This window comes from Puma concolor, chromosome D2 (assembly GCF_028749965.1).
Source record: "Puma concolor isolate L17-30 chromosome D2, mPumCon1.1.hap2, whole genome shotgun sequence".
NCBI classification, from domain to species: domain Eukaryota; kingdom Metazoa; phylum Chordata; class Mammalia; order Carnivora; family Felidae; genus Puma; species Puma concolor.
In genome coordinates this window covers 48,363,924-48,379,573 of record NC_141677.1, presented here as the reverse complement: position 1 = coordinate 48,379,573, position 15,650 = coordinate 48,363,924, and the positions used below count along the sequence as shown (strand labels likewise).

Here is a 15,650-nt window from a genome sequence, read left to right as displayed (position 1 = left end):
TAAAATGAAAATTTATGATCGCACAAAAACCTTTATATATAATATAAATATATATAATTTATATATAATATAAATATAATTATATATCAATTATATATTAATTATAATATATAATTTTTGGCTATTCAAATAAAGCTACTATAGTAATAGCTACTATGCATTTTACAGCTATTATATACGATAGTAGCTTTATTTGAATAGCCAAAAAGTAGGAACAACTCAGATGTCCTCTAATGGGTGAATGATATCAACCACATACCAAGGAATAAATAAAAAGGAATGAACTATTGAGACATGGGACAGTGTGAATGAATCTCCAGAGAATTATGCCAAGTGAAAACAAGCCAGTCTCAGAAGGTTACATACTGTATGATTCTATTTGTATAACGTTCTGAAAACAATTACATTCTAGAAATGAAGACAGATTCTGGTTGCCAGGGGTTAAGGAGGGATGGAGTTGGAAGGGAAATGGGCTGTGATATCCTGGTTGTGATATCATACTAGAATTTTACAAGATATTAGCAGTGGGGGGAAAGGGTACAGTGAGATTATTTTTATTTTTCTAGTTTTTTTGTTTTTTTGTTTTTTTTGTTGTTGTTTTTTTGAGAGAGCAAGCCAGGGAGGGGCAGAGAGAGAGGGAGAGAAAAATCCCAAGCAGGCTCCAAGCTGTCAGTGCAGAGCCCGATGTGGGGCTTTAGCTCACAAACTGTGAGATCATGGCCTCACCAGCTGAAACCAAGAGTCAGACGCTTAACTGACTAAGCCACCCAGCTGCCCCCCTGGGGGAGATCATTTTTTACAAGCGTGTGTGCATCTATAATTATTCCCAAATAAGTTTAATTTAATTAAAAAAAAAACCCCTCAAGAACCAAGAGCTGCTTTTTCTTCTGGGTTTGAAATACCCTTCCCACAGAGGCCGATTTAAAGAGCTATCACACTTCCAGAATTAGGGGAGAGGTGGTGAGTTGAGAAGGGCAGGAGATTAAAAAAAAAAAAACTTCCCACCTGCTTTGTACCCCAAATATCATAAAATGGAAAGTGAGAGCCAGAGACACAGCATCTGAGAAGAAAGGAAATAACAGAGGTGTCTGAGTGTAAGCACACAGAGTATGTGCCATGTGGGGAGCCCAGGGGAAGCACCTCCAAGGGTATCTTGGAGTTAATAAGGGTTAGAGTTCCGAGGCAAGGAGTACAGGCCATTCAGTCTAAGGCCATGGGTCACTGTCACTGACCAAATGGACGTTCAACAGGTATCCATTTGCAGTTCACCAGATTTTTCCATAAAGTGTGTGGGCCTTGGATAAACATCCCCAGAGTGTTTTCCCAAATCTAATAAGAGTTATCATTTAGCAAGCAGCCTCTATGCACCAGGCACAAGACCACCTGCTTTGTAGTCCCTCTGCAAACCCTCGGTCCTGTCTGCAGGGCAGGGTGGCTATCCCCATGTCCTGGCCTAGGACACCAGGCTCCAGGGCACAGCAAGGAGAACCAGGTCAAGCCCAGGCCTCTTGCCCCTGAACCTGTGCCTCTCCCTGTCTGGATACCCTCATCCACAGGAGCCTTCGTGCTTCCACTGTGGGAGGACAATGGCCCCTGCAACACCACCCTCCTACCCCCAAGGAAGGAAAACAGCATTCAGCCTTGGGAGCCCAGGAGGTATTTCTGGGCCAATTAAATCAGAAAGGCTGTTATTGCTAATGTGTAATTGGTTTTAAAATCAGCAGACTTGTCTATCTCTGGATGACAATATTTAAATAGCAAAATGCCCATCCCGAGTGGTTCTTGTAAACCATGACTGAGGCCTTCTCCAGACGCAGCCGCCTTCTGTCAGTTCCCTCCTTGAAAGCAATGGCTCAGCTCTAATTGGCTGCTGGGGATAAATATTTACGGCGCTGTGTAAACAGAAGCATCTGCCCAAAGTCTGTTCACAGGATCTCCACGCAGCACCCAGGAAAGCCAGCGGGCTCCAGGGTGGGGGTGTGGGCTCTCTGAGTTGGCTATCCTTTTCCTACAAATTGACAAGTGCTGTAGTCTTCCAGACTCAGGGCAGAATGTCTAATTGAATTTCCAGACCAGGATAACAGTGTTGGACCTCCTGGGTTCAGGAAGGCCAAAGCTTCGAGGCTGTGCAGGGAGGGAGGTCCTGAGAGGTTATGCATGCCCTTCCTGAGGCCCCAAATCCCACCCTGCCTGCCAGGCCCTGAGGATCTCAGGCTTGGGGGACAGATACCCTGATCCACCACTGACCACCTGTAAGGGTGAACACTACCTCAACCTGTTGGAGACACAGCCTCCTATGTTCTGTGGGGATGAAATACCACCTCACAGGCTATACTGAAGACTGAAAGCAAGGGACAGAAAGGGCCCAAGATAAGGTCAGCATCAAGGTGGACCTCCATACATAGTAGCTGCTAATATCTGCAGAAGTTGGTCCCAACCTGAATTGCATTCAAAGGTATTTTAAAAATATAGATTCCTGGGACACCTGGGTGGCTTAGCTGGTTAAGCATCTGACTCTTGGTTTTGGCTTAGGTCATGATCTCACGGTTCATGAGTTGGAACCCTGTGTCGTGCTCTGCGTGGACAGTGTGGAAACTGCTTGGCATTCTGTCTCTCCCTCTTTTTCTGCCCCTCCCTAGCTTATATGCACTTTCTCTCTCTCTCTCTCAAAATAAATAAATACACTTAAAAAAAAAAAAAGAAAGAAAGATGTGGTCCGAGGCCATTTAAAAAATATATTTTCAGATTCCTAGGGCACCTGGGTGGCTCAGTTGGTTAAGCATCTGACTCGGTTTCCAATCAGATCATGATCTCACAGTTTTGTGAGTTCAAGCCCCACATCAGGCTCTGCCAGGCTTGGGCTCTGTGCTGGCATTGCAGAACTTGCTTGGGATTCAATCTCTCTCCCTCTCTCTGCCCCTCCCCTGCTTGCACTGTCTCTGTCTCTCTCAAAATAAATAAATAAACTTAAAAAACAACAACAACAAATTCCTTGGCCTCACTCCTATCACCCTGCAAAATCCCTGGGACCCCAGAATCTTTTTTAAGGGTCTCCCTAGATGATCCTGATGTTGTTGGCCAGCCCCAGTCACACACACCTCAACCCACCTGGGCTTAGCCTCATGTCCCACTTGGCAAAGGAAGCCCTCCTGAGCTATGACAGGCAGATGGGTAAGGTCCCCAAATTCCCTCTGGACACCTGTTGGAGGCACTCCTTTGGTTTTATCCTGTCCACTCTTGTTCTAACAATTATGCTTATTCCAGTCTCCCAAAAAGACCTCAGGCTTCTGTGGGGCAGTGATGGTCCTGCTGGGTTTCTTAGCTCTTGGACCCCCAGGAGGGCATTCTGTGTTGGCTGTTGATGATTAGGCTGAAGATAGAGATGACAATACACACACTTGTCTTGTAACATATTCTCAGAGATTTCATGTAAGAAGTGCTGGGGGAGTGTCAAGGGGGTGTGGAGACATGGGGTACAGAGAGGGAGCATGGGCTTTATGGCAGACAGCTGGCTCCACTGCTCTGTGAGCTCCACCTTCTCAATGTCATAGCAGAGGATTGGGTGGGGGAAACTGTGGGCTGGCAGTGGGAGCTGTCTTGGTTGGGAGGCAGGGTGAAGGATCAGGGTCCCGTTTTCTAAGGAGAGAGTTGATAAAATCAATTGCCCCACTGTGCCTCAGTTGACCCTATGACAATTCAGGGGCCGATTTTGTCTGAGCTCAGGTGCCTCCATCCAGGCCTCCACCATGACAAGAGGAGCTCAGCTTGGCTGAAGCCTTTTGTTAGACAGCACCTGCCTGGGCCCAGTGCCCATGGGCATTGGTCTCTGCCCAGGTCCGAGGAAGGGAGGTGGAGACCTTGGGACTTGGGCTTTCCATTGTGCTAGTTGTGATACTGTTGTGGGCCAGTCAGATGCCCACCCCAGCTCCCACAACCACACTGGAACCAGGAGAGTACCTCCACAGAAGTTGAGGATTTGAGAGTGTTGTTTGCAATGATCACCACCATCCCTGGGACTCTCAGTAGCACTCCCATGCCATGAGTCCCCTCCATGGGCTCATTTTTCACTCCCCTCTTCTCCCCCTTCCTGAACCCCTTATGACATCTGAGTAGTGATGGCTAGTCCCCTTGCATTGCCAATCTTTTCTGAAAGTGTTCTGTTCACCTTCTGCCTCAACAGGAGGGGGCACCCTCTGAGGGAAACACTTCCCTATGTCCTCTCACGGGAGACTATTTTCCTTCACACTCATGCACCCCAGTGCCAGGTGGGGTAGGTGGCTTTCTTCTCCCTGTTCCTGCTCCTGAACACGTCTTCACTGCTTTTCCTTTGGAGCCATAGCTATTAGACTTCTACCTTCCAACCCCCATCATTGTCACCCCTCTGTTGCTGTGTTCCCCTGACTCCCTCACAACACCCCCTCATGCAGATCTGAGCTCCTGGTTCACCTTTTTCCTCCCCATAACCACTCCAGTCATCTTTCCTACAGCCTGAACACCTATGCAGAGGATCCGGCCCACAGGGACCCTCCTTTCTCAGTCCCTCAATCTTCCACGTTTAACAGTCCAACCTTGGCATCCACTCCCACAATCACACCTGGGAGCTCATCACTACCAGGAACTGATGCCTTTGAAGTCTCAGTCTCAAGCATCCCACACTCAGACCACACTCTTGACTTTCTGATTCACAGGCTCTGTTATTCCACACTCTGCAACATGTCTTATCTCACTGACCCCTAAAAATCATCAACTCCACCACCTATTTCCACTATCAATCATCCACCTTTGTTTTTTACTTCCCTCCTGTCATGGGCTGAACTGTGTCCTCTCGAAGTCCCCAAGTTAAAGTCCTAACCCCCCCCCAATATCTCAGAATAGGACTGTATTGGGAGATGGGGTCTTTATTGAGGTAGTAAAAGTAAAATGAGGTCCTAATCCAATATATCTGGTGTCCTCATAAGAAGATATTAGGACTCAGACACATACAGAGGGAAGATCATGGGAAGACACAGGGAGAAGATGGCCATTGACAAGCCAGGGAGAGAGGACTCAGAAGAAACCAACCATGTCCACACCTTGATCTCAGACTTCTAGCCTTCAGAACTGTAAGAAAATACATTTCTGCTGTTTAAGCTACTCAGGCTGTGGTACTTTGCAAAGGTGGCCCAAGCAGACTACTACACCTCCTTACTCATTTCAGATTCCAATACTGTAACTATTCCCTTGCCCTATCTTCCACTTCTCTCCCTTGGTTATATTCTCCTACCTTAGCTGAATCTGATGACCCACTTCTCTTTGCCTGAACCTGAGGAGCTGAACATTGTAAGGAAAAAAAATTGCGAAACAATACTAATTAGTTTCTCTTAAAATGTATGGCCCTCAAGCCCTCAAATATGAGCTCAACACAGTCCATAAATCTCATCAAGTTTTCCAAGAGGCTATTTCTTACATTCTCTTTTGCCTTCAGAACCCACCCTGCCTCTCTCAGCTCATGGCCATAGCTCTGCTGATCTGAGACTAGAAGCCACCAGTCAGGTACCTCCTCATATTCCTACCACCACAGCTACAGACCCATGGACCACGGGCCCAGCTTTTGGTTTTCCCGGTACCAACCAAAGCCTCTTATTCTCTGGGTTCCATCTCATTTTGCCTTTGCAAGAATCCCATGCGTCTGTTCATCTCTTCTGTCCTCATTAATGATTTCTCTTACCAAAGTACTTCCATACATGTGTGTACATACAATGATGCATTTGCCTCTCCTACTAAAGACATTTTCCTTGACCCCCATCAACCCCCAGGAACAGCCCCATTTTTCTGACTTTTTAATACCAAAATGTCTTAAAAGAGTCATCCACACTTAACTGATTTTGCTCATTGACAGTGTCATCAACAATTTCTTCCTGCTGTTGGATCGCATTCATCAGCATGCAACCATTTGTTCTTCCTACTCCCCAGCCTGACTTTGGTGAAGGTCACCGATGACTTAGGGTTGCCAAACTCTGACTCCCCTCTTGTCCAGCTCTGCTTGGAGCCATCAACAGCATTCCAAGTAGTTGGCCACTTCCTCCTTCCATTTGAATCTTTGTGACTCATCTCCTGGTTTTGCTCTTGACTTCATGGGCTGCTCTTTCTCAATCCTCTTTGTATCTTTCCCTACCTGACCTCTGAGGACCCATTCTGCTGTTTCTAGATGATCTCACCCAGGTCCATGACTTTAAATATCACTTATGTGCTGATGGCTCTCAAATTTATGTCTCTGTACTGACCTCTGTCTTGAGCTCCAGACACATAGATCTAATTTGACATCTTCACTTAGATGACTCAAGGCATCTCAAACCTGACACACTTAGAAAGGGCTTCATTCTGCAGCCACTTCCCCAAACTGGTTCCCATCTCAGTGAATGGTACCACCATCTACTCAGTTGCTTGAATCAAAAACCTCGGAACCATTCTCTTTTCTTTTCCTCCTTGTTACTTCTACTTTGCAATATATCTGGACCTCACCATGTCTTTCCATCTTTACTCTCAACCTTAGTCCAAGCTGCCACGATCTTTCACATCTATACTGAAGGACTGGTTTCCTGCTGTGCAGATGACACAGTCAGTGCTAACCAGATTAATTGGATTTCCGAAGGGAAATCGTGTGGGCCCCTCTTTTCTGTCACACTTCCCTCAGAAACAGCACTTCCATTCAGAAAGCCAGATCAAGTGCCATTAACAAATTAATTCCGATTAGCACAGCCCAAGCACTTAAACCTCAAGGCAATCCCGGTCAGTACTGCAGGGAGATAGCTTGGCCTGCTAATAAAGTGGAAACTGTATTGGAAGCAAAAGCGATTGTTTGATGCCTGTCTCTGTCCCTGGAGGGGAGGAGAGTGGGATCTGATTACACTATGGTCTCCTGAGGGAATTAACTCACTTCCCAATGACAAGTTATTAATTCCCCCATTTGGTGGTCAGGTCTGTGAGAATGGGGTCAGCTCTCACACCCTCCTGTGTCCCATGCATCCCCTGATTTAGGACTGAGCATTCCTTGGGTACCCAATAATTGAATGAAAAAGAATTAACTCGTAGGTAGGCAATAGGTCTAGGGCCTAGTATCATTAGTAACCCTTCATTCATTTATTTAACAAATATCATTGGGGCCCAACTGTGTTTGGCACAGCAGATTGAAAAGTTAATCCAAACAGATGAGGCCCCTGTTCCCCTAGAACTCATAGACTAGGGGAGGGAGGCAGATAATCAGCATGCATCAAACAGATGAGATGCTGGTTTCAGAGAGTTACAAATGCAAACAAGGTAAGAAAATAGGACAAGGTGACAGAGTGTGCTGAGTTGGGGATGCACTAGGAGGGTCTGAGCCAGTGACACCTAAGCTGAGCTCTGGATGGTGCAAGGAGCCAGTTAACCCTGGCAAAAGAACTTTCTAGGGAGAGGGATCAGAAAATGTAAGTGCCTACTGCCCGAGACCCAGGCCCTACCACCTTTTCATTCTCTCAACACGTCCAGCATGGCCATCTTTGCTGGCTGGTTGGTCTCCATGTGGAACCAGGCAGGGCAGACATGTCCCTGCTGGGCAGTCGGCTTTGCCCACAGCCAGCCTGCTATCCCTCCCTCCTGCTCTTCTCACTCATGTCTAAGAGCTTTGCAAAATTCGCACCTCTTCCAATGAAATCTTTCAAAAGCTTCCCAAGTGGAAGGGCTCCCTCTCCTCGCTGAAGTCCCGGAGCACTTATTTGGTACCTGCTGTCTCTATTGCTTTACATGGGTAGATGCTGCCTTACTGTGTACCTGAATCTGCTCCCCCATGCCTTCCCTTACCCTGTCCAGTGGGCTGCTTGGGGGCAGTAGCTTCATCCTCTCTGCCTCTTAGACTTTCTACGCCTAGCCCAGACCCTCAGCTGATAGACACTCAGGGAGTCTGAATGGACATCTGGCCAAATGAGAGCCCAAGGGGCAGATGGAGGTCCACAGAAGCCTCCCTTTTATTCCCCAGTCTCTAATAGAGGCAAAAAAGGAAAGCACTCCATCTAATTCCTGGGAATAAGGCTGGCTTTAGCTTTGAAAATTAGTTTCCGGAGGATGATTTAAAATTATTACGACTATTACCAGCTTTCTTGTGGGAATGCTTGGAAACTTTCATAAAAGCAGCAAGCCAGCCACAAGGATAGGTCAGCTTGAAGATGAAAAGTTCTAGGACTGAGAAATCACATGAAGGAGGCAGCCAACCATGCTCCCAGAGCTGTGCTCCATCCCAGATCTCCAGGTGACAGCTCTCCCAGTGACTCAGACCCCTAAAATGGGTACCATTGCTGCCCACCAGTAAAACACAACTGCTTAATTGTAGCCAGCCTTCCTCCAGCTCAACACTTCCGTCCCTCAATATTCCCAGACATTCCAGGATTCCAGTGCTCATCAGCCTCACCCAGGAAGCTAGAATATTGTCAGATGAAAAACGAGGTGCCTGTAACTTCCAGGTGCCTCAGCTGACTTTCCATAGGGTCCTGAGTTGGAGGGAGGCCTGAGCTCCCCATGCTATGGCAAATGGGGATGAGGCATGGTGCCCAACCCTGGAGGAAGGAAAGCCAATGGGCATGAGGATGAGATGAGCGTGGAGACGCGCTGGGCACTGCTGCTAACCTTTCACGAGGACCGTCCTGGCCTCAGCCCACTCGCTCCTCCCTTCTGACGTCAGCAGGCCGATTGGAGGCAAGCGTTCATCCTCGTTGGAAGCCATTTTGACTATCTTTCTCAACTGAGTGAACAGATCCCCCTCACTGAGACGGCGGAAATTAATGACAACATCCAAGACAAAGAACTGTGGGGGAAACAGGTCAAACACGTCACTCATGGCAGCCGGCCCAAGGTGAAGGGCCTTCACTGAGCCTTCACACATGCGTATAGATAGGGGATACTCAGGCTCAAGGTATGTGATGGTTCCCTGAAAAGTCACATGTTGGGGACCTATCCAAATGCTGTTGACTGGGCTGGACTCAGCATTTGGGGACTCTTTCCCCAAATCAAAGAGGGCCAGATTAACCTTAGCTAAAATAAAACCTGTTTCTATGGTTCCTACTTCAGGTAAAACTATTATGTTTGTGGGGAATTAAGTATAAATTGGTACAATTGCTATTGGAGGGCAGTGTCTATCAAAACTGAAAATGTGCATACCTTATGATTCAGCAGTCACTCTTATAAATGCATACTTTAGCCTTAGGCTTGGAGAAACATACACTCTTGTGCCCAGATATGTGAAGCGGTGGGCATATAAGCCTTATTTGCAATAGCAAAATGGTAGAGACAGCCTACGTGTTCTTCAGAAGGGGAACAGCTAAATTAAATGAGTTTATTTATCTAATGCATGTCTACTCATTGGTAAATAGGAATGAACTAGCTCTAGATACAGCTAGAGATAGATCTCAAACACACTGGTGAGTGGAGAAAAAAAAGCAAGTCAGCAAATGATAAGCAGAGGAAGATTCAAATGGAAAAATAACACACAAAATGCTCTATCCCTTTGTGTGCCCATATACAGGTGTACATGCATGTGCTTTGTATGTGAGACCTGTGAGCTATCATTAGTAGCTTTGAAGCCAGAGTCTTGGTCTTTGTGAAAGGTCTTATCTAGCCCCAAGTCAAGATCCCTTTTCTGCTGGTTGACATAAGTACCTGGTCCCATGTCCTGAGAAGCATACATGTGGCCTGGTTCTGAGCAGGAGCCCCAAGAGCATTTCTGAAATGGATGGATACTGCAGCACATAGGGGCTGGGAAATGAGTTTGACTTTTGAATGAAGACGGAGAAAGTTTCTTGTTTGTGGCTAAACTGTCATGTGGGCTTCCAGTGGGAACGCTAACCTAGGATGGCAGACTTTCACTGAGCTCCTATCCTAGAAAATGTCAGATGAACCCAAGAAGAAAACATTGTAGCACAAATAGCAGGGGAATCCTGGGGGGTAGGTTTTTAGCAAAACCAACCACACAAACAAAAAAAACAAAAAAACCCCACCAAAACTCAAAAACCAAAGCAAACCCAAACAAAACAAAACAAAACCAGAAAAAAAAACCAAATCCTAAACAAAACCGCTTTTTGTCAGATGAAATCATGAGGTGGAGTCTCAATATACAGACCAAATCGCCTAGTGGGCACTGGTAAGGGGTCAGGAGCCCTCATGCTAAGACTATCCCCTGGGGCCCCATGGGTCCTTGTTGGTTCCTGGAACCCAGTATGAAGACGTGAGCTGCAGGAGATGGGGCATTGGCCAGGCCTGGGAGTCCTTCTCAGTCTTGGACAGGCCACTCAACTTGTCTAAGTCCCCTTTCCCCTTTTTTCAGATGGAGATTTAAAGGCCCCTCTGCAAGGTTACTATAGAACCAGGTGGGGTGCATACATGTAAGTGCCAAGCCTAAGGCCTGGACATGGATGTCCCGATGGGCAGTCTGTTAAGCTGTCCATATGTCTGCATGTGGTCTCCAGGAAGGCCACAGCCTGGGTGATTCATGAGGAGTTGCTAAGGCCATGCAGGGTCTCAGTCCATCCAGGAAGTTCTTTTGAGTTGACCTGGCTGGTCAGGGCCCATATAAGAGCCCACATAAGTCATTCTCAATTGATGACTCTCCTTGTTCTTAAAATCTAATTCATGGAGAGAAATGGGACTGAGTAGGAATCAAGAAACCCCACTTTGGGGTCATGCTGTCCCAGCTCACTGTCTGCCTCTGAGAGCGGGCTGAGCATGCCTGGTGAAATAGGAGTGGGTAAGTACTCATGCACCCTCCCCAAGCCTGAGATGCAGCAGAGAGGGGCGACTGACCTGGTTGCAGCAGGCCACAATGACATGCTCTGGCTCGGGCATGACACTGCTCTTCTGGGCCACCAGTGTATCCTGGATGTGGCCAGGGAGGCGGTAGGAGGAGAAGAGCCCGTAGTATTGCTTCATACAGAGTGGCTGCCCTGACAGCTGGCCCTTGGCACAGTCGGTGGGGATGGAGTGACTGGAGAGGGAGAGCAGGGAGGGAGGCAGGGAATCAGAATTGCTTCTACTTGACTTGATCAGGCAAAGCAGGGCACAAAAACCAGAACTGCGTTAGGATGGTAGTAAGAGAGCTGGATTCCTCACTTTTTAAAGTAGTGGAGTGCCCCATTTCCAAGGTCCATGGACACCCTCAGGGTTTGCTCAAGCCTCTGATTGTTTCCCTCACCCCTGCCTCAGGCAGCCCTGTGCCTTCGCTTCTGCTGATCTTTGCCTGGCATGCCTTCACCCCACCTCTGCACTCAACTAATTTGTTTAGGAAAACTTCCACTCCTTTAAGAGCCTACTCTTCCATCGCCTCTTCCAGAAGCCTTCTCTAAATTCAAGGTAGAAAGTTCTCTTTCTCCTGTGCTCTCAGCGTATCTTGTGTCCTTCTTTACTTCCTCCCTGACCTTTTACTCCTCTTCCTCCTCCTCTTCCTTTCCCTATTCCTCCTCCTTCCTCCATCCCTCTCCCCTCTCCTTCATCTTTGTCTGTCTCCCCTTCCCTCCTTCCTTCTTTCTCTTCCCTTCCTTCCTCCACTTCCTCCCCCTCCTCCTCTCCCTTCTCTCTGCTTTTATCTCTTTCCTCTGTCCTTCCTTCTTCCGTCCCTCTCTCTTCTTCCTCTTCCTCTTCCTTCTTCTCTCCTCCCTCCCTCCATCTCTACTTCTCCTCCCTCCCTTTCAGGCAACAAATGTTATTGAGCATTCCTCTGTGCCAGGCACAGGGGTAATAGTGGCATCTTTCTGGGATCTGGGATTATAGTGGCAAGCAAAACACGAGTCTCCTGTTCTAATGGGGCACAGGTCCTGGGATATGTAGGTGGAACATAGGCAATAAGCAGCAAGTTGATAGATGGGAAGGTTTTGAATAATGAGACAGGGTGATAAGGACCAGATATGTAAGCTGAGCCTTGAGGGGAAGAGGCAGCCCTAAGATGAGCTGGGGCAGAGTGAGGGTAGGGTGTTCCATGGCCCTGCTGCTCAACGTGCAGGTGCCACACTGAACCATAGGAATCAGTGGGAGCTCTCAGAAACTTCTACAGCAATTTGATGGAGGAATTTTATGTCTATTGAATCTATAGTAAACATAAGATATGTGGTTGTGTATTTTGTACCTCTGTACCATTTTTCTGCAAATTCATTTTGGTAGAGTGTGTGAGTGGGGGTGCATTTTAAAGAGATCAAGGAAGGAGAGTGCTTACCCTAGGAAGAGGAACCACTAATGGTTGGGTCAGCTGGGGTAAAGGTTATCCTGATGCTGCAGGAGTTGGGGCGGGGGCGGGGAGGGGGGTTGGTCCACCTGCTCTATGACATGAGCCAGGAACACAGAGCTGAAAAAGACAAGGTCTCTGCCCTCTGGTTGCTCCTTGACTAGTGTAGCAGGGAGACAGATGACTCAACAGGCTGTGCCAAAACAGGGCTCTGCCCTTCCCAGCCTGGGCCCCATCCTACCTGTCCAGCAGGGTCTTGTAGCTGAGCACGCCAGAGATGAGGTTGGCTGCGAACCTGCAGAGACACATGAAGCCTTAAGTTCTCCTCTCAGGGGCTCAGGCCCCTTCCCTTTCTCCAACATTCCTCTCCCTCCCCTCCACCTCCTTTCTCCCAAACTCAAGGACCACCCTCCAGATGCCAGGCCTCAGTGGTACACTAATCTGATGGGATTCCTGCTGCCTGCCCACCCCCCTCCCCCGTATCATGCTGTCAGTCCTTCACAAGCCTTGGATTAAAAATGGTCCTGTGGAGATAACTGGGAGGAGGAGAGGAAAGCAGAAGGTGAATGAGAAGGAGAAGGAGGAGGAGGGAGAGAAAACGAGCAGAGGCCACAGAGCAGGCAGGAGAAGGCTGGATGGTCAGGGGTGGGTTTCGCCCTAGGAAAGGCCAGTGCTGGGGCTGAACTGGAAAAGGAACCTGGGTTTGGGGAAATCCAGTCTCCCAGGAAAAGTCAATTTCATTCGGTGCTAATGAAAATGAAAGTAAGTGCTAGGGGGAAAAGAGTCACCAGAGAACTGTGCCACAGGGCCATGTCATCTTAACTGCCCATGGGTGATGGCCCTGGCTTAAGGAGGAAAAATGTCCCCTTGTAAGCAGTTGGAGAACTGTTTTCAGCAGCTGCTCATCCATTTATCTGCATACTTCCTGCTGGCATGGGAAGTCCAGGCTTGCAGGCTGCCTGACCAGCAGTCAGTTGGGCTAGTCTCAGTGAGGAAGGAGGGGATGGGGGTCTAACTAGCATAGCTGAGCCCTGCCCACAGGCCAAGGTAGGCCCTGCCTCTTTTGTTTGGTTGGTTTTTCCTCTCTGAACTGTCCTGATGCTGTGCCACATTGGATTTGGCTCTAAGAGACTCCTGTAGGGAGACCTTTCCTCCCTGCCACATCCCTGTGTAAACTCCCCTCCACCCCCCCATCAACATCAGTGGGCCCAGAGGCCATTCCCGTGGCTCAGTGAGCCCTGAAATTGCAGCAGATGGAAAAGGCTCTGGCGGCGGCAGCTGGCAGGAAGGAACCATTTCCACCCCCTTGGAGCCTCTGTTTAGATAGCCTGGTGCAGTGCATCCCAGTGACAAGCCCAAGACTCAAGTACTGGTAGGGCAGACATGCATACCTCCTTCCAGGGCCTCAGCCAGGTCAAGAATGCCATGGGGACACCTGGGGGCCCATGACCTCCATTTACTGCCCACTCCACCTCAAATAAATATATTCCGAGGAAGACCCTGTGTTTGTCACTCATATTGTAGCCTCATCTAACCAATTTCCCAAACCCATAGCCTGGACTGCCTCTGTCTCAGAGGCATTTGGTCTCAGAAATCTCAGCCAAGGCACAAGCGTTGACCTTTCCTTCCTGCTACTGGAGCCAGGACCCCAGGCAGGCTCTCAAGCTGTGAATTCAGGAGCATGGTGGCCTCCTCACCTTAGCTGGTCATTTGTATCTTGAAAGTGCTGGCGGGCAAAGATCACAGCTGGACTGGAGTTTACAGGCAGGGCCAGGCGGTTATTGAGATACATGTCATTCAGCCAGTACTCAGACACCTGTTGGGGAAAACGGGAGGGGTGCCATTACCCCACAAGGTCACACACGCCCCTCTGAACAAAGGCACCTTGCCTCGAGAGCACCCAGTCCCATCCTGGCAGGCCCAAGGGACAACCGAGACACTTTCTTGGACCATGGACTTTGTTCGTTCATTCCGCAAATGCACATGGAGCCCTAGTGATGCGCTAGGGCCTGTGTGCTCTCCAGCCCACCATGACTATCCTTCATTTTTGCCCCATGCCATCCTTCTCTTCCATCCCAGTTTCCCATTCTGGGTGTTTGGTACTTCATCCCTGTTTCCTGCCCATCTTTATGTGTGTCTTGTTCATGCTTTTCACCCTTCTTTGTTTCCCTGAACTTACCTCTATCTTCTGCCACCCCATCACTATCTGCCATCCCTGTCCCTATCTGTCTCCATCTCTGTACCCTGTCTTTCCCTATTGCCCCATTTCTATCTCCTGCTGCCCCCACCCCTGTTCCCCTTCCTTATCCCCCATCTGTCCTCCATCCTTGTCCTTGTCTGTCCCCCATCCGCAACCCCTAATGTCTTCTACCTGTATATCCTGTCTCTCCCCAGCACTCTATCTCTATCCCCATCTGTCCCTTTTTGGTCCCCATCCCTATCTCCCATCCCACACACATCCTGTCTGTCCCTTGCTGTCCCCCTGTTTCTCCTCTCATCCCTATCCCTTCATCTGTCCATCTTTGTTACCTACCTGCCTCTCATCCAAATCCCTGTCTCCGTGTCTGCTCCCTGCCCCCCACCCTGTGGGTCCCTTGTCTGCCCCCACGCCCTAGTCTGCTCCCTCTCAGCAACTCTTACCCAATTGGCTGTCTTCTCCTGTCGTTCCAGGAGCTTCTGCTGCAGGGTCTCACCAAGGCCACCAGGGGCCCCAAACCGCTGCACAATGGCCTGGCTCCTCTTGAACTGTTCTTCAGGTACTAGGTGCTGCATGCACCGCAGGTAAGTGGCCAGGGTCTGCTGCAGTGGGGGCACTGGAAGTTTGGGCAACTCCTGGAAGAGAGAGTTCACCAGCACTTGCTATGCCTGTTCTTGTGTGGGGTCCATGCCTGTCCGCGAGATGATCCCCACTGTGTGTCTCCATCTGGCCTTATCCTTGTTCTACACTCTGGGTCTTGCCTATTTCCAGGGCTCAGCTCAGCAGAATTATGAACTTAGGAAACTTCTATTTGTTTTTTTCTGGTACCCCAGTCCTGCCCCCACGAGGGGATAAAGTGTAGAGGAAAATACCTTGATGTTGGCACCAGACAGACCTGGGTTCATGCACTGACCCTGCTGCTAACCAGCTGTGTAATCTTAAGCAAACCACCTCACCTTTGTGCCTCAGTTTCCCCTCCTGTAAAATGGGGATAATAACCTCTACCTCTCATAGGATCAAACAGATCCTATGTGAAAAGTGCTTTTAAATCATAAGGAATGGGTCTAAGATGAAGCAGATCTGTTACTGATATTGGATACTTATCACTCTTAATTTAGGGATTGTTTCCAGCTGGGGCTTCAGAAGTCAGTTGATCTCTGGACCCAAAGGGTATAATACTAATGGAGAGATTTGGACAGGTGAAAGATGGCGGGAGGCATAGTTCAGAATCCTGCA

General features: G+C 48.5%; 1 protein-coding gene across 2 annotated transcripts in view; it reads right to left on the bottom strand.

Annotated features, from left to right (window-relative positions):
- Positions 1 to 15,650, bottom strand: part of CHAT (choline O-acetyltransferase) — a 47,150-nt gene that overhangs the window by 26,815 nt on the left and 4,685 nt on the right. For both annotated transcript variants that reach the window (XM_086680257.1, XM_086680258.1), the window contains 5 exons: positions 14,858 to 15,049; positions 13,915 to 14,033; positions 12,459 to 12,512; positions 10,807 to 10,987; positions 8,638 to 8,815 (listed from right to left, as the gene is read on the bottom strand). In XM_086680257.1, the coding sequence (XP_086536383.1) occupies positions 8,638 to 8,815; positions 10,807 to 10,987; positions 12,459 to 12,512; positions 13,915 to 14,033; positions 14,858 to 15,049 (724 nt within the window). The remainder of the gene's footprint in view (positions 1 to 8,637; positions 8,816 to 10,806; positions 10,988 to 12,458; positions 12,513 to 13,914; positions 14,034 to 14,857; positions 15,050 to 15,650) is intronic.